The sequence below is a fragment of the Condylura cristata genome, unplaced genomic scaffold, assembly GCF_000260355.1.
Source record: "Condylura cristata isolate star-nosed mole 26May11 unplaced genomic scaffold, ConCri1.0 scaffold00005, whole genome shotgun sequence".
Lineage (NCBI taxonomy): Eukaryota > Metazoa > Chordata > Mammalia > Eulipotyphla > Talpidae > Condylura > Condylura cristata.
In genome coordinates, this window is record NW_004567106.1 from 57,743,835 (window position 1) to 57,764,598 (window position 20,764).

General features: G+C 40.0%; 1 protein-coding gene across 3 annotated transcripts in view; it reads right to left on the reverse strand.

Annotated features, from left to right (window-relative positions):
- The window catches only part of GRM8 (glutamate receptor, metabotropic 8), a 697,091-nt gene that overhangs the window by 371,982 nt on the left and 304,345 nt on the right, over positions 1–20,764 (reverse strand). For all 3 annotated transcript variants that reach the window (XM_004676994.2, XM_004676995.1, XM_012721074.1), the window contains exons 4-6: positions 15,710–15,845; positions 15,111–15,265; positions 13,939–14,076 (exon numbers count right to left, since the gene is read on the reverse strand). In XM_004676994.2, the coding sequence (XP_004677051.1) occupies positions 13,939–14,076; positions 15,111–15,265; positions 15,710–15,845 (429 nt within the window). The remainder of the gene's footprint in view (positions 1–13,938; positions 14,077–15,110; positions 15,266–15,709; positions 15,846–20,764) is intronic.

Here is a 20,764-nt window from a genome sequence, read left to right on the forward strand (position 1 = left end):
CATCTCCCACAGTAAAACCAGGGAAAGCTTTGGTCTTTCATGCATCTTGAACAAAAGAGAAATTCAAGTCAGCATTTTAATGGCCTTAAGGAAAGATATTTATCACTTTGCAGATGAAAATCTATAGTTCTAACCATGTGGCCACAGTGATGATCATTTTTCTGCCGCTAAAAGTAAAGTGTGGGTCACTGGTTTAACAGGCAATGATAACGGGACAGACTGACATTATCTGTAGGCGGACAACTAACTCCTTTCCCTGCAAAGAGTCACATTCCAAGTCAGCTCACTCCACAGACATAGTGGACTGGTTCATAAAGACATTAAGGGCCACTTCTAGCAATACCAGTCCTTCTTTAAAGCTCAGTGTTTTGCCATAGAGCAGTTCAATAGCCTAAGAGAACCAGAATCCCCGGAACAGTCTTTATACCGGACAAGTATACTGATAGCAAACACCATCACCACCAAAATCTAGAGATAGAAAAGCTAAGACTTAGCAAGAACTCTCAGAGGTAAATTATATAGGCAGGCTCACACAGCTAATATGCATTGTTTGAATGTCTATCAATAAGACTGAGAACTTGACTGGAACCAAAAGCCAGAACTATCTAGTTTCTCTTAGGTCTTATGAGTCAGTTGATAAACTTGCAAGCACTTTGAACAGGTTTCACTTACACTGCAAAGAAAAACACTTAGCTAACTTACTGACTCTGAGTGGTAAGGAGCACACTAGCATCTATAAAATAATATTTTGGAAGATTAGAGGGCATGCTGTTTAAGGAGGTAAATTCTTTTGATCAATTAAGGTGCATTCTCTAATATGTGTGTTTTTTAATTCTACAAAGTATTTAGAAATATGCCTTAGTGAAATATTGTTGAAATGTTGTATGTCATTTTAATGTAAGTAAGTTAAATCACATTTTATTTTCACTGGGAAGTCAGTATTTAAGAAACCTGTGGTGAATCCATTTAATATAAATAAGTTATCTGCATTTCAAATATCAACCTCTTGATTTATTGTAGATTTTACTTTTTTTTTAAATCTCCCTAAAATAAGGCATGTACATGTCATGTTAAATAAATCATTTCTATTATTGATAATACATTGTAGTCATCAGGGTGTGTTCAGCCACATATAAAAGAAAATTCAATGCAAATGGCTTAAAAAAAGAAAATTCGATGGCTGAAATATTGAAATATGACTGCAGAGTTGAGGTTACTTGAGAGGGACAGAAAAGCAAAATGGAGAAGCATAATGATGTCTTTGGTGGTGGGTGTGATGTAGACTCATGCACTGGAAGAGGTGTAAACTTACTTCCCTATATCATATGCAGTGCTGTAAAACATCATTAATTATAAAATATATATATATATGAATTTTTAAAAGTTGTGAAGGTTTCTTATTGTCTCACCAGAATGGATGGGCATGTTAGGGTGGGTTAATTCACAGGTTCTAAGACATCAGCAATGACCAAGGTCACTTCTACTTCCCAGCCATGGTAATCTCAGCATGTACAATCTAGACACCAACTTCAAATATAATAACCCAAAGAACAAAATGGTTCCCACCCCACCCGACCCCTTGAAAGCTTTTGGAAAGCTTCCCTTCTATCTCATTGACCAAATTCTATCACAAGTTACCCTTGCAGCCAAACACCAGCAAGCAGGCCAGGAACAAACCATAATCTAACTGGAACAAACCAATCAGAACTGAGCTATATGTGAGAACATGAAAAGCAATCATTCTGTAGGTCTGTCAGCCTTGCTTTCTGCAATCTAATGAGATGTCCACATGTAGCTACATACATGTAAATGTAAACTAAATGAAATTTAAAATCAGTTTCTCACATTCACTAGCGCCACAATCCCATTGATCCATGGCTACAGGGAACTAGTGGCTATGCTCCTGGACAATGCAGATACAGAAACTTTACTCATGACACAAAGTTCTACTGGATGATACTGGCCTACCAAAATGGGAAATTGCTCAAGCAATATATATCAGTTTTATGCATAATACCCCTTCTATCCTCAAGTATTTGTTATCAAGTGTCAGTTCAGTTGAACTCTCAGTTCCTAGTTGAGGATGGAAACATAATTAGAAAGGTCTTGAAGTAGCTTACATATCTACAGGAAGGGCGAGGGACGAGGTAACTACCTTATTCATTGTCAGAACCCTTTCTATTTGTTATTTCTGTACTGGCTCCACAACAAAATCATTCTCCAGGCTGACTTTCACCTCCTGGTGAGGACAAGCTCCTCACATAACAGAGGACTTCTTTCTTTGGTTCCCGTTTTCAACATCCCTTGGAAGCTTCCCCAGTGTTTCATATGTCAAGAATACTCTCTCTACCAAACACCTGGTTTCCCAATGCAAGAATCCCTAGTTTTTCCATTCCTTAAAATATTTAATTAATTGCCCAAATCCTAAAGGTATTTCTTAAAATGTCTTTTCTCTCCATCTACATCTCTTCATCTCCCCCACAGTACAATATAATCATCATAACCTGGCCACTATCAGCTCTGGAGGAATCACTGACATATCTAATCAGTCTCCCTTCCACCAGAGCCTTGCCTCTCTGGTATGATGCTACAGCCAGAATAATCTTTCTTAAAATGGAAATCCTATTATGTCATTGAACAGCCTAAAACCTTCCAGTGCCTGTTGATTGCCTTTCAAAACAAATTTCAGCTCCCTCGTGATATAAAATCTCACATGATCTATCCTACGCCTAGGTCTATAGCCTTCCCTCTGTCATTCTCCCACCTACTCTCCACTCCCACAGTTGCATCAAACCTGTTCAGCTCCTCAAACTCTCATTTGTCATCTACTTACATATGTGCTTCCTTCTATGTGAAGTAATAACCTAGTGGCCATGTCTTCATCTAATCTAAATTCTGCATATTTTAGTCTCAGCATGAATAAACTACTCTTCCTCCCTTCACTATCTTGTGCCTCTTTCATCCATGCTCCCTAATGTATGTGTTTCACTGCAAACTTGTGAGTTGATGACCCACCTTCCTGATTAGACTATAAGCCCCAGGGGAGCAAGGACCATATTTGGGTTGTACACCAACATGCCCCAGATGTCTAATAGATGAACAATACATAATAAGTAAGGTGAGCTGAATTCATACTTTTTTTTTAAGATTTATTTATGTATGTATACAAGTACTGGGGTGTAGGCCAGTGGTATGGGGGTGAGAGGAGTCACCACAGACAGACTGGAGAGAAGAACAAGTGGCTCTACTGAAATACACTGCTGAAGGGAGCAGTAGGCATGACAGGAGAGGTCTGATGCACCATGTGGGTCAGCTCCCTGACTGGGGATGGAACTCGTGCTGCAGTGGTCGAGGATAGCTTCAGAGGGCTGTGCTCTAACCTGTTGCACCACCAGGGTGCAATTTCTACTTCACTCAACAAATACTTAAAAGAAGAACATTCGTGCCACATACCATCCTAGGCACTGGGGTGCAGCACAGAACAAAGCAAAGCTCTTCCTCCCACAAAGCCTGGGTTCTTAGAGAGAAAGGAACCAAAATAAATACCCTGCTGAGGGGAGCAGTAGACAGGACAAGAGAGGTCTGCTGCACCACGTGGGTCACCTCCCTGGAAGGGGATGGAACTCGTGCTGCATGTTCCCTGAGTGAACACATACTTATGTTATTATTCTTTTACTTCATTGGAGGCAGCATGGATATATGGATTTTTTCTTCAGAAATTATAGATGTAATGTTTTTAAGCACAGTGGTGTAGTTTTTATAATCAACAAATAAGATATTCTAGTTAATATTTGAGAGATAGGTACATGACTGCATGTGTTTCTAAACTCATTCTCTTCAGTTAAGAACTTAAAGACAGGGCCCTCCCTGATGGCACAACAGCAAAAGAGCCACAGCTGCTTCAGCACTAGTTCAATCCCTACCCTGGAGGTGACTCACATGGCGCGGCAGACCTCTCCTGACCTGCCCACTGCTCCCCTCAGCAATGTGCTTCGTTGATCTGCCTGTTCTGCTCCCCACTCTGTGTCCAGTGAATCCTTTCACCATCCCTGCACCTCTGGCTTGTACCCCAGTTCTGTATGCATAAATAAATAAATCTTAAGAAAAAAAAAGAATGAAAAGACAAACTACCAGTTTTTTCCATCTAGTAAAGATCTTTGTAACTATTTGTATTGAGTCTTTTCTTTCATTAAAATTGTTTTTCCAACAATTAAAGTATTTTCTGAACACTTGCCAAACTAGTCCCCCTATAACATATTTCGATATGAATAATTGAGAGTGAGAAGAGTTTGGTCATCAGCTTTGACCAAAGAACTTATCATTCTATGCATGTGTTAAGGTCTGAGGATGCAAATCCTACCTACCAAAAACCTACAGACCAATCAATTCATTTTTCTATTATCTTTTTCATAAAATACAAAGCCCCATAAAGAGAGAGACTGGAGAATTTAGCATGATATAGAAATGATACTGAGTTTTAACAAGAGCCACGAATAATTAAGAAATAAGACTCTCCAGGAGATTTTCTTAATTAGCCTTAGTAAAATGCTCACACTGTATTTTATGTCCATGCCCAAATAGGTTCCAATTCTTTATTCAGCTACAAAACGCATCTTATTTGGGTGTGTTCCTATGAGTTTTCAGTAAATCTTTTTTTTTTTTTATTTCATCAAGTCATAGTAGCTATGGGATTCTCTCAGATCCCATATCTGAAAGAATCCCAATATCAATTTCCTATAGAAAAAAAATTTCTTTCATAATATAAGTGAACAGTCCCTATATTTCATGTTTTATGTTCTTTGTGGGGGAAGGTAAGGATATCACATTTTGCCAATGTTGAGCCACCTATATGACCCTTTCTTAATTACCTCATTTGAAACCAATAAGCACTGAGGAAAAGAGAGTATCTTTTTGTGCGTTCTCACGAGCAGGCCGCTCATGGGCAGCTGTGACCTATTTGCTATCTACAAATCACAGGGGAACATTCCTTGACCACCTACGGAGTAGAGCCCGTATAGAGAGGCAGGCCCGGGGACGCGTAGGCCACCAGTGACCTGATGATGTGACTCTCTCCATGGTGGTCTCGGGATAACTCTGCCTGTGATAAAACATACTTTGCTGACACAGATGTCTCTTGACATATGGTCACGATGTCCCCTTCCCTGTCCCTTGTAAAACTTTGTCCCCCATTTGTCTCCCACCTACCAGACCCTGTTCTTGATACCACTTTCACATGATCAGCTTGTACTAGCCTGAATGCTTTCAACAAATGACACAAGAACTTCAGCTCAAGTAGCAGTCTTGCCTTGCACACCTGCTTCACGACCACTGTGTCCCTCATTGTGTTCCTAACACAAAGAGGCAACAAAGTTCCTGTCACGACATCTTCTAATGTTCCTATACTTGTGCAATGCCTCTGACATCCTCACTGGTCCAGGACTTAGATGGGCCTGCAGATAACTGCTTCTCAAATATACATATCTATCACTGGGTCAATTAGGTCCCCTTCCCCGTTTTTAAGTCCTTCTGTGTGATGTTCCAGGAATCATGTTCATCCAAAGACGTGTGACTCTCAATCAATTAAACTAAATTACAGTCCTTGCAGAAGTGCATTCCCAAACTCCTATTTTTGGCTTTATGGATGGTACTTCACTGTTTTAAATGTGAATTTTATGTAAACTTGAAGTTCATTCTAATCAGAGAAAAGAATCCTTATGCCTGAAGTATTAGGTCTGAAGTATTAGTGCCTCTCACACACAGGTCAGCAAACTCAGCCCCTCAGTAGTCAGGGTACTTCACACAGAAAGTGTTTTATCTTAGATGGCCACTGGTAAAACTTTCAGGACACAATACTGGGGGAAAAGGTGCAATGAGTCAGTACGACTTAGCCCTTCACTGGAGAAGACCTGCAAAGTTGTACCAGACTGAACAATCCATTGTCAAATCATGTCCCCAGTCTACCTAACTTTCAGGCAACCAGCAGACTTCAAGCTCACTCTGGTCGGATGGGCCTCGATTTCCTTTTCTACAGAAGAGAGAATGGAGCAAAATGATCTCTATTGATGTTCTCCACTCCTTTATGTAGTTTATGACTGACAATGCAGTTTAAGTTTTCGGATATTTTTGGAACCTGATATGGCAATCTTTGCAATTTACTTTGCAGATTTTAGAGAAAGAGGTGGATCTATGTACATTTCTTTAACTTCAGTAATTAAACTTCTCACTTTCAAATTTCCTAATGAGACACACACACACATTATTGTATCTTTATACTTTACTGATCTAAAATACTTATTGAAGACAACTTATAAGCTATTTGTGCATTTTTTCATCTGCCAATTTACAGTCTTATTTAGATGCTCTTCTTACAACATCTTGAGTTTATTGTAATCTTTAACACAGTTGGATATCTAGTCTGATAACAAAGTCTCAAGTGCTGTTGTTATATCCCTAAACTTACTCAAATACCTTCTGCTACTGAAAGTGTGGCCCAGAGCCCATTGGTATCCATATTTCCGAGGAACTGGTCAGAAATTCAGAATGCCTCACCCTAAATCCATGAAACCAAAATCTGCATTTTAACCAGGTGCTCTGGTGATTTGTGTGCACACTAAAGTTTTAGAAGTGCTATTATACATTATAGTGCTTCACACACTGCTTTAAATAGGTAGTGTTTTTCTTTTTTTCCTACAAGGGAATGAATAAATGAGCAAACTAACGGTAATTTAACAAAGTGAATTGCTATAACTCAGTGCTATTGGATTTAGTGTTCTGGAAGCTTACAACTGATAGTTTCTCATTAAAAAAATATATATGTGGTGGGGCCCTCCCTGGTGGCGCAACATGTTAAAGCTTAGCACTCGGAAGCTAGCCGCAGTCATTTCAGTGCAAGTTCAATCCCTGACCAGGGAAGTGACCCACGTGGTGCAGCAGACCTCTCCTGTCTTGCCCGCTGCTGCCCTCAGCAGTGTATTTCATCACTCTGCCTGTTCTGTTCCCCACTCTGTTTCTGTGAATCTTCTTACCACCCCTGCACCTCTGGCCTGTACCCCAGTTCTGTATGCATAAATAAATAAATCTTTAAAAAGTAATATATGGTTTGAGATCTACTTATAAGTAGCAGAGGTCCAGACAACTGTATGAAAAGGTCTATTCTGTTCAAGACCCACTCACAAATACTCCATGTTTCATTGAAAATCAATTGAAGATTAAAATATTGACTGATTTCTATAGGATTAAGTAACAACCAATGTTATTTTTGTTTCATTTTATAGCTGGTGATTCTAAAATACCATAATATATTGCTGTGCTAAAGTATCATAAAGAGGAAAAAATATTTTTGCACTCTGCGATAAAAACCCTGAAATCAGTAAATGTGAAAGTAAATTGAGGAGATAAAAGTCAAGGGCAAATTCAAATAAAAACAGACCAGGGTCTGGTTACAACTCTAGAGACTGAAACTGTGATTTTTTTTTTTTACAATTCACTTAATTTCTCTGAGTTCCAGTTTAGTTTTTTCATCGAGAAATGAGAGTATAATACTGACTTAATGTCCCACTCTAACATTCTGAAGTCTAGTATGTCTGACATCAAATGCCTGGTTTTTCATCTCAGATGCATCTATTGAAATTCAATATGGACTTTCAGAAGTGGCATAAATAAGTCATCTGGGATCTCTGCTGTTTTACTTGCTAAGCGAACAGAAGCGTGTGGGCTAATGGCACCTCCATGGTGCTAATGTACCAGAGTTTCACTCGAGGCAAGAACATGGGAAAGGCAGAACACATGTTAACACAGGAAGCGTCACCGTGGCTTCATTCTGAATCACTAAATCCCATTGTTAACTACCCCATACTCGCATAAGGACTCCATGTGTGCTGGGTGGAATGGGTGGAAATTTTACCACTCACAGCCTCCCGAAGCAAACAGAGGCCTGGGGAGAGGTTGTTACACCTGACACGTTGTCCAGTTACTCTGACACTAGAAAATAAACTGACAAGACCTTTCAGGGAGCTAATTATTGAGGCTGCTATTTGGTCCGCTGACAGGATTGCTTGTTTGTAGGAAGAAACATATTTGTGCATTGCTTTTTCCATTACCGCTATTTCTATCATCATAAATAAGAATCAATAGGCCATTTCAAGTAGCATATGCACACCGCCACTTAGCACCAGAGTGGGAACTGTATGCAGGCGAAGCAGTCACACTGCAACTGCCTGGCTGACGATTAAAACCCAACAGAGAAGAAAAGGCTTCGTTTCCACAAGACAGTGCATGTCTGTGGGCAGACGGAGAGGGAGAGTGGTCCACACCTGGTCTCTATATTGGTAGCACAGCTCCTGGCACAAGGCAGGCTTTGCAAAATGAATAAATTAGTGAATGAAGGAAGAATGGATGGGTGAGTGGATGAGTGAAGCAAAGGAAGGCTTCAGGATGCTGGATGGAACAATCTAGATTTATTGGGTTAGCTAAGGGATGTTTTGAGAAGGGCAGAGCTACTGACAACTCACGGGGGGTGAGGGGAAAGGCCAAGGCACAGTGTGAGCCACGAGAGAGACAGCTGTTGATGAGCCCTGCACTATCACTCAGGCCCTAGGAAGGAAGACACGTAATCAGAGGGCAGTTGCACTAAAGTGAGATCAGAAGAGTCACCGCCGCTGTGAGGGTCTTGCTGGAAAAGGCAATACCAAGGAAGCATCTGATCAGATAAGATGAAAAAGGAAAAAATGAGATGGAAAAAAGGACTGAAAAGGACTTCAGGTAGAGGTCTGAGAGAGGGGAAGGTATGTGGAAAATGTGGGGAAGGTATGTGGGAAATGTGTAAAGACAAAGACAGCGGAGAGATGATGAAGACTAACAAATCTCCAGGGAGCAGGGAGTGTGTGGGTGTCTGAGTTGTAGGGAGTGGAAAGGCATTAAAGCTGGACAAGATGAGGGAGGGAGAGTGGGAGGGAGGAAGGAGGGAGAGGTCAGATAAATGTCTGTAAAATAACACCCATCACCACTGATGACAAGTATAAAAGAATCCTTTTTTTCTTTTTGAGAAAGACAAAGGGAATTTTAAGTAGGATTAAGTAGTGGTAGCTTTCAGAACTCAGCAGCTCTCAGAAGCAATAATAACTACATAAATAGCTAAGTGGATGGTAGGAATTACCTCACTTTGGAATTTGGCCAGCATATCAAAGTTAACAGTAATATCACATCTTTTTGAAAGCTTTCCTGAGATTCTAGGGGGAAAAATCATCTCAGAAAACTGTTTGCACTGAATTAATTTTAGGAAAAGGATGCTCTTCACTGCTTGAAGACATTCTATCTCCTGAAAATTGATGGCAGAAGCCCTATCCTGCTGGGATGTACTCTCTTACCCATGTAAATATATTGCCAGTATCACCCCCAATGGAAGCAAATAATTGCGTTGAGAGTCCATCACCTAAAATAAGATTTTGCTCAGAACGTAACCCACAAATAATGCCCTAAATGCAGCACACAGAATGGAACAGATACCCCACTTTCAAATACTTCCCTTTTTGATTTACTGTGGAGATATAAAACAAGAAAACTTCCAGGCCGATTTTTTAAATTAAATCCCCATTCATTTTTTTAATATATTTTATGTTATTATTATTTTTTGCTATAATATAACATCGGTTGACATCATCATTGTGTAGTAGAGTATGTGTAGATCTCCCCACTCCAGGGTTGCTCCCACATCATACCCAACACCAAGGCACACCTAGTCCACCACCATGGTTCGCCATGCTCCTCCCACACCTTGGCTTTCTCTTCAAACTGCATGGCCCCTCCTGTAGCCTCCATTCTAAAGTCAGCTTTCTAGAATTAGTTCTTAGATTGACTTTATCTGACCCTTTGTTTGATTTCTTTACATACCACATACAAGTGACACTGTCAGGTATTTGTCTTGCTCCTTCTAACTTATCTCACTTAGCATGACCCCCTCTAACTCCATCCACGTTGCTGCAAATGGCAAGCGTCCATCATTTTTGATAGCTGAGTAATGTTCCATTGTGTATATACACTACGCCTTCTCAATTTACTCACCTGCATTAGGCAATTAGGTTGTTTCCTCAGCTGGGAAATTGTAAATAGTGCTGAAGGAAGTGTGGGAGTTCGTGTTTCCTTTCAAATGCATGCTTTTTATACATTTTGGAAGTGAGTACAACCAAGGTTTGACACATGCACATCTGACCACATTCATTTCTGAATTGGATTGAGTCAAACAAATTATATAAATTATTTTCAAAGCCTAGACACACACCTACTTGTGAATACCTTGCATTTATTTTCTCTCATGCATGTTTGACCACTGACATGGTGCAGCATCTCTCCTTCTCCCCCCCCCCCAAAAAAAGGGGGAAAACTGGCTGTGGAGGGTAATATGGAGCATGACTCGTTCTCTTACCATCTGGAAACATGCAAGTGTTACTGTTTTCGCTTTTTTTTCCCCTTTAAGTTAGAACTTTGTATTTTTTTCCTAACCAGAGACAAGTTATTTCTGTATTACCCACAATAGAAATAGCATGAAAATTTAGCCACTCCCCCAGGCAGGCTGAACTTATCTTAGTACTTGGACTAAACACCATTTTCATTGCACTAGAAATAGTTCTAGCTGGACAGATTGTTACAATTTTAGCAATACCTAAAAACATCAAAGAAATCAGAAATAGACCTGCCACCATCTCTGGATCCTACCACAATCCAGTTAAGTAGTTATGCCTGAAATAAGTACCCCGTTTACATGATCTACAAATACTAAGAGATACACATAAGCATTACTGTTCCTGGGAAATGGAATTTTAGGGGGGGGAAATATTCTCAAAGCAGCTTGTTAAAAGTCAATAATTAATTTGCTACTGATTTGATTATATGCACACACATTTCAAAGAACTGAGTTTCGTAAACTGGTGCCTTTTCATAAATAAAGTCTGAACAACTGTGAATTGTAGATGATCAGACCAACTCAGAATTCAGAATTAAGCATAATGTAAAGTAGATCGGAGTGAAAAACACAGAAGCCAGTGCGTGCATAAACTCCTTTCCAATCCTTCTATAAATGGCCCCTCTGTACTTCCCATTATTCCAGGACATGCATCCTCCTCTCCCATAAATAGCTCTGTCACTGGTCGTTCACCTCCCTGCCACATCCACTGTATGTCTCTGCCCTCCGACCCACCTGTTCCCACATCTTGGCTGCTTTTTCTCAAATTTTTCATAACAGCACACATTCATCTCCTCCATGAAGCTTTGAATTGTACAACTGGGACTCACAATCATGCATTCCTAAACTTCCTTGATAACTATGTCCAAACTTAACATTTCATGACGCAACCTCCTCCCCCCACACACACTTACGTATGTGTCTACATCTTATTTAAATGATTCCTTTTAATGCCTTTGCCTAAGGTTTCTGTCAACAGCTTATGCCACATTTAATTTCTCTTTCTCTAGTTATTCTTTTGAATACCACGTGTACTGAAAACCTACTTAAATGTGCCCTATCTCAGGAAATCTGCAACCCTGCTCCTTTCTCCAAGTCTCTTCTCCTACCTGTTCTCTTTCTTTGCCAGAAGCATCCTTTTCTCCATTTCCTGTTCGTCTCTCTCAAGCCTCACCATTGAAACTCTCTCTCTCTTCTTTTTCCTCACCACACTGTTCTCTGGCACTGAAACTGCAGACCCTATTGTCTCTACTGTCCACTGAGACAATGCTGATACCCGGTTCATCTGGGACGCCCCACCCCACATGCTTGGGCTCCTTTCTTGCTCCTGCCCTAACTTCTCAGTTGTTACCCCTCATCTCTGCTCAGCCTCCCATGGGAATTGCATCTCCTACTCCCAGGTCTCCGCCTAACACAAACTCATCTGGATGTTTAGTGCTGAAATCTATGTGGGGTCCTGGGCCTTTTGCTGCCACCTGATGGGCCGTTCCATGGAATTCTTCAAAGCCAAATGCCACCCAGTCCCCCCAAGCCCACCATTCACTCTCTCTTCCCTGTTAACTGCATCTCTCATTAACAGGAAGCCTTCATTGAACATTCAGGACCTTCACCAGTCACCACTTCCCACCAGGTTAAGTCTCCATGTTCCATAAACACTTACCAGGACCTCTTTCCTCCTGTGTCCTCCTGTGCCCCAGCCCTCCTGGGACATCCTCATCTAGGCCATGACACCCATCACCAGGACAACTGGATGAGTCCTGATTGAACTTTCTCCTTTCCCTCTCCTCAATTCCAGGACTCCTTCCATTCTGCTGCCAGAGGCATCTTCAACACAGTAATTCCATTCTACAGGTAGGAGAAAGCCCACACCCCACAACTCAGGAGCTTAAGAATTTGATTGTACAACTGGCATTCAACACTTGCTTGCTCTGGCCACAACCTGTTCCTTCAGTCTCACCTGCTCTCGCTCCTTCTCACACACAAGGCTCACTCTCACTCGCCCCAGCTTCTCTAAACAAACTTTTTTCTGTAAGTCCTGACAGGGGCTACACTCCTACTGTCACCTGGTCAATAACTTCTGACCACACAGGGCTCTCCTCCTTGGTGAAGTGACCTCTGTGACAACAGTCCCCTGGTTACCATCACTCCGATAACACCAGATCACTCTTACATATTTACTGTCTCTCTTGTGCTCGCCTCAGGACCCAGGGGGTGTCTGCATTGACATGTTCACTGGTTTTGTGTTTCTCTCCTCACATTAGGATATTAGTTCCCTGCGCACGTTCCTAGTCCCGATCCCTCCACGAGGCGGCGCCACATCTCACGTCCCCTTATGGACTCACTCCGCTTATGTCTCTAGCGCATCCCATCACATCTGTTATTTGAACAGCTATTTGCAAGGAGGAGAGGAGAGGGAAAGGCAGACATATCAGAATATGGGGGCAGGAGGGAGACCAAGCAGTAGTGTGTAGTTATAAAATGCTCATTCAAGGTTTATGGTTTTATAACAGATTTATGCATCTTTGCTAGAATCACCCCTACCCCTAATATTTTATTATTTTTTTTATTATACTATAAAATGCATTCTTTAAATTTCATTTTCCATGTGTCTGTACCACACACATACACACATATATGTATATATGTATGTATGTATCTGTATACACACACCCAAAACACCAAGTACACACATTAAAAGATATACAATAAATATATATCAATTAAAAAGTTGATGTTTACATTGACCATGTTTCTGCAGCCTTGCTAAATTTACTACTTAGTTCTAATAATTTTTTTAAATTCCAGTGTTTATATGCACACAATTATGTTATTTTCAAGTGAAATTTTCATCCTTACCTTTTCGAATACACTTCTAATATCACTAGTATTTTTAATTACATCCCCAAAAAGCACAGCAGCTAAGCAATGCTGGCTAGAGAGGAACAATAATAGTATAAGCATCATGGGTGGAAATAGGTGAAAACACTGTCTTATAGCAATTTATCATGAGCCATCATCCTGATTCCATTTGAACCCTTGAAAAGCAATATTATGTGTTGTTTATTTGTGTTATACCACCAAAATTAATAAAGTGCTTTGCCAAGAGTAGACACTCCATAAATGTTTCTTAAATAGAATTTAAATACTCCTGTGTTGAGCACTTGGCATATGTTCAATAAATACTTGTTGGCTGACTGTGAGAACCAAGAAACAACATTAAATTGGCTGAATCACCAATGTCTGTCAACTGTGTGAGAAACAGTATCGCGAGACACAGAAAAGAGAAGACACATTGTTATCCACATGGGCAGTGGAAGAGTCCCTCATCATTGTCCCTATGGGAATAGAAGATTCCCTTATCATTACTCATACAGGAAATAAAGAACCCATGTAGGAAATAAACAAACAATAGAATTTTTAGTCACACAGAAAAATTTCACTTCTCAGGAAGTGATAAACAAAGGCACCACAAAAACATTTACCTGTGCACTTCTTTATGTGGCTGTTCCTTTTCCCATGTGATCCTAACTTGCATCCAAAATTCTCCTCCCAAAATTCCGCAAACCACACATTTCTTCTATTGTTGGCAAGAGTCCGGCTTCTGAAGTACCGATCAAACCCTATTTTAAAGAAGAAAGGTTTGATGTTAATATTTACTTTAAATGGGAACCAAATACTATCAGGTATTGTGAATGGATTCTGTTAGACTGTGATCATTTCATGGAAAAATAAAACCTCAAAAACACGTATCAATTCGGGGAAAGCAACAGGCCAGAAATAAGACTTCCCTCATGGCAATGCTGAGGGGGAGCAATAGCCAATGTCTCTACTCTCCTACTCTCTGTTCACACATCTCCTCCAGGGCTGAGTGTAACAGACACATCTGTAGCTGATGTCACCCTCCAGGTCTCTCAGTGACAGTGACCAGTGACTTCATGCTAAGTATTCAGAACAAGCTCAATTTTCTAATTCTTCTCTCTCTCCACAGTGGCCAATATGCCAGGCTTTCTTCTACCTGTCTCAAAATTCACCTGTCCTACAATATCCCATTTTCAGCTAATTCAATAAACTAACTTTGATATATAGAGTCTTCATCCTGAATAATGGATTAAAGTGTCAGCCTACTAGAAGAACTGCCTGGGTTGAAGAGAGACCACCTGGAAATCATGCCTTAGTCCCAAAGATACTAGAAAAAGTAGGAATCTCCGTCATTGTCGAGACCATTGGCAAAGATATTTGAGAGATAAACTGCTTCTCAGGATGTTCCATATGTTTGCTGTTGAGTTGATTTATCCATCTGGTCACCCCAGCATCAAGTCTCATTTTCTATAAAGCAGCACTTTCTCTCCGACAATGCTACTCATATAAACCCACAGAAATATACAATCACAGAGGGTAACTGCTACCATCACAGAAATGTCTAAAAGTCAGCTATAGTTCTCATTGTTAACAAAAACAGAATATTCTTTTCCAATATAAGATATAATATGCTGAGTTAAACAGTTACTGTCTTAGCAATTCTGCCATCCTAGCTAAAAATGTCTATCCACAGTCATCAATAATGGATGCATTTCACCATAGACTGATACTCTGCTGTTGCCTTTGAGTTTTGATTCAGTTGGAATGAAACAAATCCTCTATGATGAGTCCTTACCATCAATTGATGCTCTTTTGGGTAAAATTGTCACAGCGCCTTCTGCAATCTCTTCCTGTTGATAAACGGGTGCTATTTTGGATCCCCAACTATCTGAGCCGATCCAGAGAAAATGACCACTTTGGTTTAATTTTTTTGCTGCTTCCAATATCCTCCTATTGGGTAAAAAGAACGAAAACACACCATTTTTTTTTTAAAAGAAATTCTGCGCTCGTGAATGTTACAAGGCCAGCTAGGTCATTATCAAGCAATTAGTCAATCATTCTAACTGCTTGAGTCTTCTCATCTCCTAAAAGAAATGTATTGGAGATTTTGACTCCAGCACCTGTTAATTACTCTGATCCCTAACCTCATTCACATCACTCTGTCTATCACCCTTATTTATCTTCGCTTTCAGTTTCCAGTTTCTATGCTACAGGCATTTCAGACTTAGAAACTAGATGGTTGGTATGTCTTTGAATAGCAGAAGGCAGTCTGTAATTGCATGAGAATGTTGCAATTCCTGTGAAATTTTAGATTTTACATTGAATGTGAGCTATGTTTAAAACAGGATGTGGGTCATAGTCTGATTCTACATAAGGAAAAAAAGTAATCAGTACCTGATGTCATCTTCATTGGCAAACATGATCACTGCCTTAGCGTTAGGTGTCTCCAGCAGGCGTTTGATAATTTTTTCGAATTCTCCAGGTCTTGGTTCACGTGGTATTTTCTGTGATTGAGCAATGCAAACACCACCTATTTAAAAAAAAAATGTGATTCAGAAAGAGAAGTTATTTAATTAAGAAACCTAATGAGGTTACCTAATCTATAAAAACACATGATTTAGTACAGGATATTGCGTCTCAAAACATCTGTCGTTCTAATCTATTTAAAGAAATAGTGTTTATTTGTGTTATAATATATGTATCAAATAAATTACATCAATCTGTTAATCATACATTGGCTTTTTTCTAAATTCAAATATTACTTTTATGGATGTCTCCAAGAAAACCAAGTGTATAAAATGTATGATATAGTCAAAAGTGAAAGGAGGGTAGTTTCAGTTTATTTAACAACAGCAAGAAAAATGCCTGGATTATTAAACATATACATGGAGGGCCTCCCTGGTGGCTCACTGGGTTAAAGCGCAGCACTACGAAGCTAGCCACAGCTGCTCCAGCACAAGTTCAATCCCACACAGGGAGCTGACCGCACGGTGCAGCAGACCTCTCCTGTCTCCACACTGCTCCCCCAAGCAGTGTACTTTGTCAGTCTGGCTGTTCTGCTCCCTACTCTGTCTCTGGCAAACCCTCTCACCACCCCTGCACCTCTGGCCTGTACCCCAGTTCTGTATTCATAAATACTCTTTAAATAAACATTTAAGTGTGTTTTATATGCGTAGTTCTATCTTATATACATATCCCCACCTATTACATAGGAAAGACCTTCTGCAGCTTTTATTTATGAGTTGACCTCCTTTAAACTTGATTGCATTTTACTGTTTATAGCATTGCAGTATGATTCTTACACATCTGCATAAAGCTGTGCTGTAAAGAATTTTCATCAAGAAAATCCTAAAGATGAAAACCTTTAGTTGACATGTATCTCCACCATAAAAACCAACATGGCAGAAACCCCATCTCATTTCACAGCAAAAAGAAAAAAAATAAAGAAAGAAAGAAAGAAACTAAAGAATTCTCCTTTCAGCCTCTTCTCCAGGGCAATGAGAGGACAAAGAGAAAAAATGGATTCAGTTGATGAACATTACATTTCATGTAAGAATGTTAGACAACGGTTACTAATGTCGAGGACAGCGTGAAGCCCAAAGCACAGGAGATAATCAGCCCAGTTAGGAAGTTACTGGCACAAATAGCTTTGACTAATCAAAGTTACCAGGGCTGAGGAAGAACAGATGGGACTGTTAAACATTTGTGAGTAAGAATAATGGAACTTTGTACAATTCTCTTCCAGTTGTACTGAGGAATGACTAACAAAGAAAAAGTATATATATTTAGGTTGTACTCGTGTGATCTGAGGAACAAGGTTGTGGGAAACTACCAAGCAGGACTCCCAGATTCTGGCCTCCGTTTATGTGAAGCTACCATTAAACAAGAAGGCAATCTAGGAAGAGGCATGGAAAAGAGAAAAGAATGACTTAGATTAAGGACAAGTTGTTTTCAAAGCACCCATAGGACATCAAACTGAAAGCACAGATCTGGAGCCAAGAAGAGAGAAGAGACATGGAATTACAGTTCTGTCGAGTGCTGATAGGGCAGGTAGTTCAAGTGCTGGAAGCAAAGCAACCACAGTGACAGAATATTTACATCAACAATAGAAAAAGGAAATGGCAGTCTGAAAACCACCAGCTTTGGAGATGGAGTGAAAGGGGCTACAAAAGATTAATCACTAATATTTTGAGGAGAAAACTCTTGGGACAACGTCTAGTGGTCAATTAACAATTGCACAAAATTTCTTTAAAGATAAGACAGATGCACACAACTCTGTAGTGAGTGGAATCATAAGGTAGCTGTAGAAGTAAAAGGCCAAATCTGTGACACTCTCTAGGGGACAATGACTGTTTGCAAATACGGTGGTGCTTTTGATTTTAATTAAATTGCTCTGATTACTTAAACATCCCACTGAAGACATGCCATAGCCTAGTTATCATTCAGAGATTGCTACTGATTCCACAGCCAGCAGCAATGAAGTTTGGGAAATTTTTATTATGATGACTTCAGATGAAACAAACAAACAAAGCAGTCTGAATTCACTAATTTACTCATCCTCTGAGAACTGAACATTTTTGGTTATAACAAGCTGAATTATTTAGGTTTTAATTTTTACATAATCTAATTCTATCTCATATTTTGTATTCCTTTACCTCACCTTGTACTTGTCTGCCTTGCCAATCTGTATATTCCTGGAGAGAGAGTCTACACAATTAATTTATTTCAGCTGAACAAATGCTTATGGAGAGCCTACTCCACATGGCATTATACCGTTTGGTGCCTTATGAATATTTTATTAAATCGTGGACTTTATTACTTCTCAAGTGATTGGAGTGAGAAGATTAGGATTCTCTTCTTATCCCTGAAACTCATTCACACTTTCTATCCTCACATCAGTCAAGAAGTTCAGACAGTAAATCCATTCACAAGCACTCATGATCTACTATGTTTAAGGAGCTACACTCAAAGATTGCCTGGACTCAGTAATCATAATATAGCTGAATGACAAAGTACACATAAAATAGACTAGATAAAATTATAAAATTATCTTACAGCAGATGGCATATCAAAATGCAGTAACAAACAGCATCATGTCCAAGAGTCCTGTGGTTTAGAAGATGTCATTATATAGTGTTAAGAGTTTAGTGAAATTGAGACAAATGTTCAGACTTAATCAAAGATATGTTTTCCTCCAATCCTCACCATCTTAGTTTTAGTGTTGAAGAGCCTCTGACTTGATTAGAGAGTTGGCTAGGATAAAAAGTGTTGCCCTTATCACAGTATATCTATTGCCTCTAGTCTTTTACATCTTACCTGAAAGCATGAACAATTGTGTCCAATTCAAACAATCCAATCCTATTCTGTAGATATATCCAATCTTATAAGAAATAAGATTATTTTAAATGAAGGCTCAATGGAGATATTTATAATTGGTTGTTTTCTAGAATTTCACATTCGATTTCCTTGTCTGTGTCAATGTTCCTCTTTTGATTATGGAACGATAATTAAAAGATCATATGGGCCCTCCCTGGTGATGCAGCGGGTTAAAGCACAGCACTAAGAAACTAAAAAGCTACTACAGCATGAGTTCGATCCCCGCCTGCCCCGGAGGTGACCACATGGCACAGCAGACCTCTCCTGACCCGCCCGCTGCTCCCCTCAGCAGTGTACTTGGTCGATCTGCCTGTTCTGCTCCCCACTCTGTCCCTGGTGAAGCCTCTCACCACCCATGAACCTCTGACCTATACCCCACTTCTGTATGCATAAATAAATAAATCTTTAAAAAAAAAAAAAAGATCATATGACCCTCCCTAGTGGCCAGCAAGTTGGGACGCAGCACTGCAAGCTAGCCGCAGCAGCTTCAGGGCCCGTTCCATTCCAGCACGGAAGTGACCCACATGGCGCAGCAGACCTCTGCTGACCCGCCCGCTGCTCCCCTCAGCAGTGTACATTGTCACTCTGCCTATACTATTCCTCACTCTGTCTCTGGTGAATCATCTCACCCCCGCTCTCCTGCACCTCTGGCTTGTACCCCAGTTCTGTATGTCTAAATAAATAAATAAATCTTTAAAAAAAAAAAAAAGAAAAAACAAAAAAAAACACCCATAGTCTTAAAATAAAAATCATATGTTGGGCTGAGTACTTCAGTAGCACTCTACCACTCATGTGGTCCCTCCTTCCCAATCACTCTATGGCTCTAGTCCTAGGGCAATACTCTAGGTCAGAAATGCCATCATATTTCTGATGAGGAAATTGAGAAACAGCAATATCAACCCAGATGTCACAGATCTGGCTAGAACCTGGATTCATCCTACACCAAGCTTACACTTTTTCCATCATGTTGCCATCCATATTGACCATACTTCTTAATAGTTTATTGAATACAAATGAGGGATGATTAAGATTGTTACACAACATAAAGCAAGTTTAAAAACTCACTTGAAAAACAGTTTAATCCTTTTAACCCTAATTGTCAGCTACATGAACACAGTATTTCCATCAAGAACTTAGTTAATATACTTTTTAAAAGATATTCAGAATTCATGACTGGAATATGACTCAAGCATCACTAGTATAGAACCAGTTCACTTTCAAAACTTTGCCGTTTCCCTTATAAGTGCATATCTCAGAAAGATTTTCCTGAAGTTCCTTCTTCCAATTCACCTTTGTGGTACAACAGCAGTAACTCTATTTTGTATTTTTTTTCCTTTTCTTTCCTCACCATAAGCTCCATGACTACTAATCTTGTCATTTACTTTTACCATCATGTTTCCAGCATCTATCACTGTGCATGACATAGAGAGACTTCAACAAATACTTGTTGAATAAATATTGATAAATACAAGACTTGTAACATGCACTGGGATAGAGAAACAGACACAAGATAAGCGGGCCTCAAAATACCTCTCAGTCAAGTGGAAAAACAAAAGGACACAAGTAGATAGATACGTGTTTAAAAATAAGTGGTTTGGGGACCTCCCTGGTGGTATAATATGTTAAGGCACAGCACTATGAAGCTTCTACAGCCACTGCAGCATGAGTTCGATCCCCAGCCAGGGAGATGACCTACATGGTGCAGCAGACCTCTCCTGTCTCACCCACTGCTCCCTTTAGCAGAGTATTTCAGTCAATCCACCTGTTCCACTCCCTGATCTTTCTATGGTGAAAGCTCTCACCCACACCACTGGCCTGTACTAAGTTCTTGTATGCACAAAAAAATCTTTTTAAAAATAAGCAGTTTAGCTGCTCTCCCTGGTGGCACAACGGGTTAAAGCACCACATTACAAAGCTCTCTGAAGCCACTGCAGCACGAGTTTGATCCCCAGCTGGGGAGCTGACCCACATGGCGTGGCAAACCTCTTCTGACCTGCCTGCTGCTATCCTCAGCAGTGTACTTTGTCAATCTGCCTGTTCTGCTCCCCACTCTGTCTCTGGTGAATCCTTTCA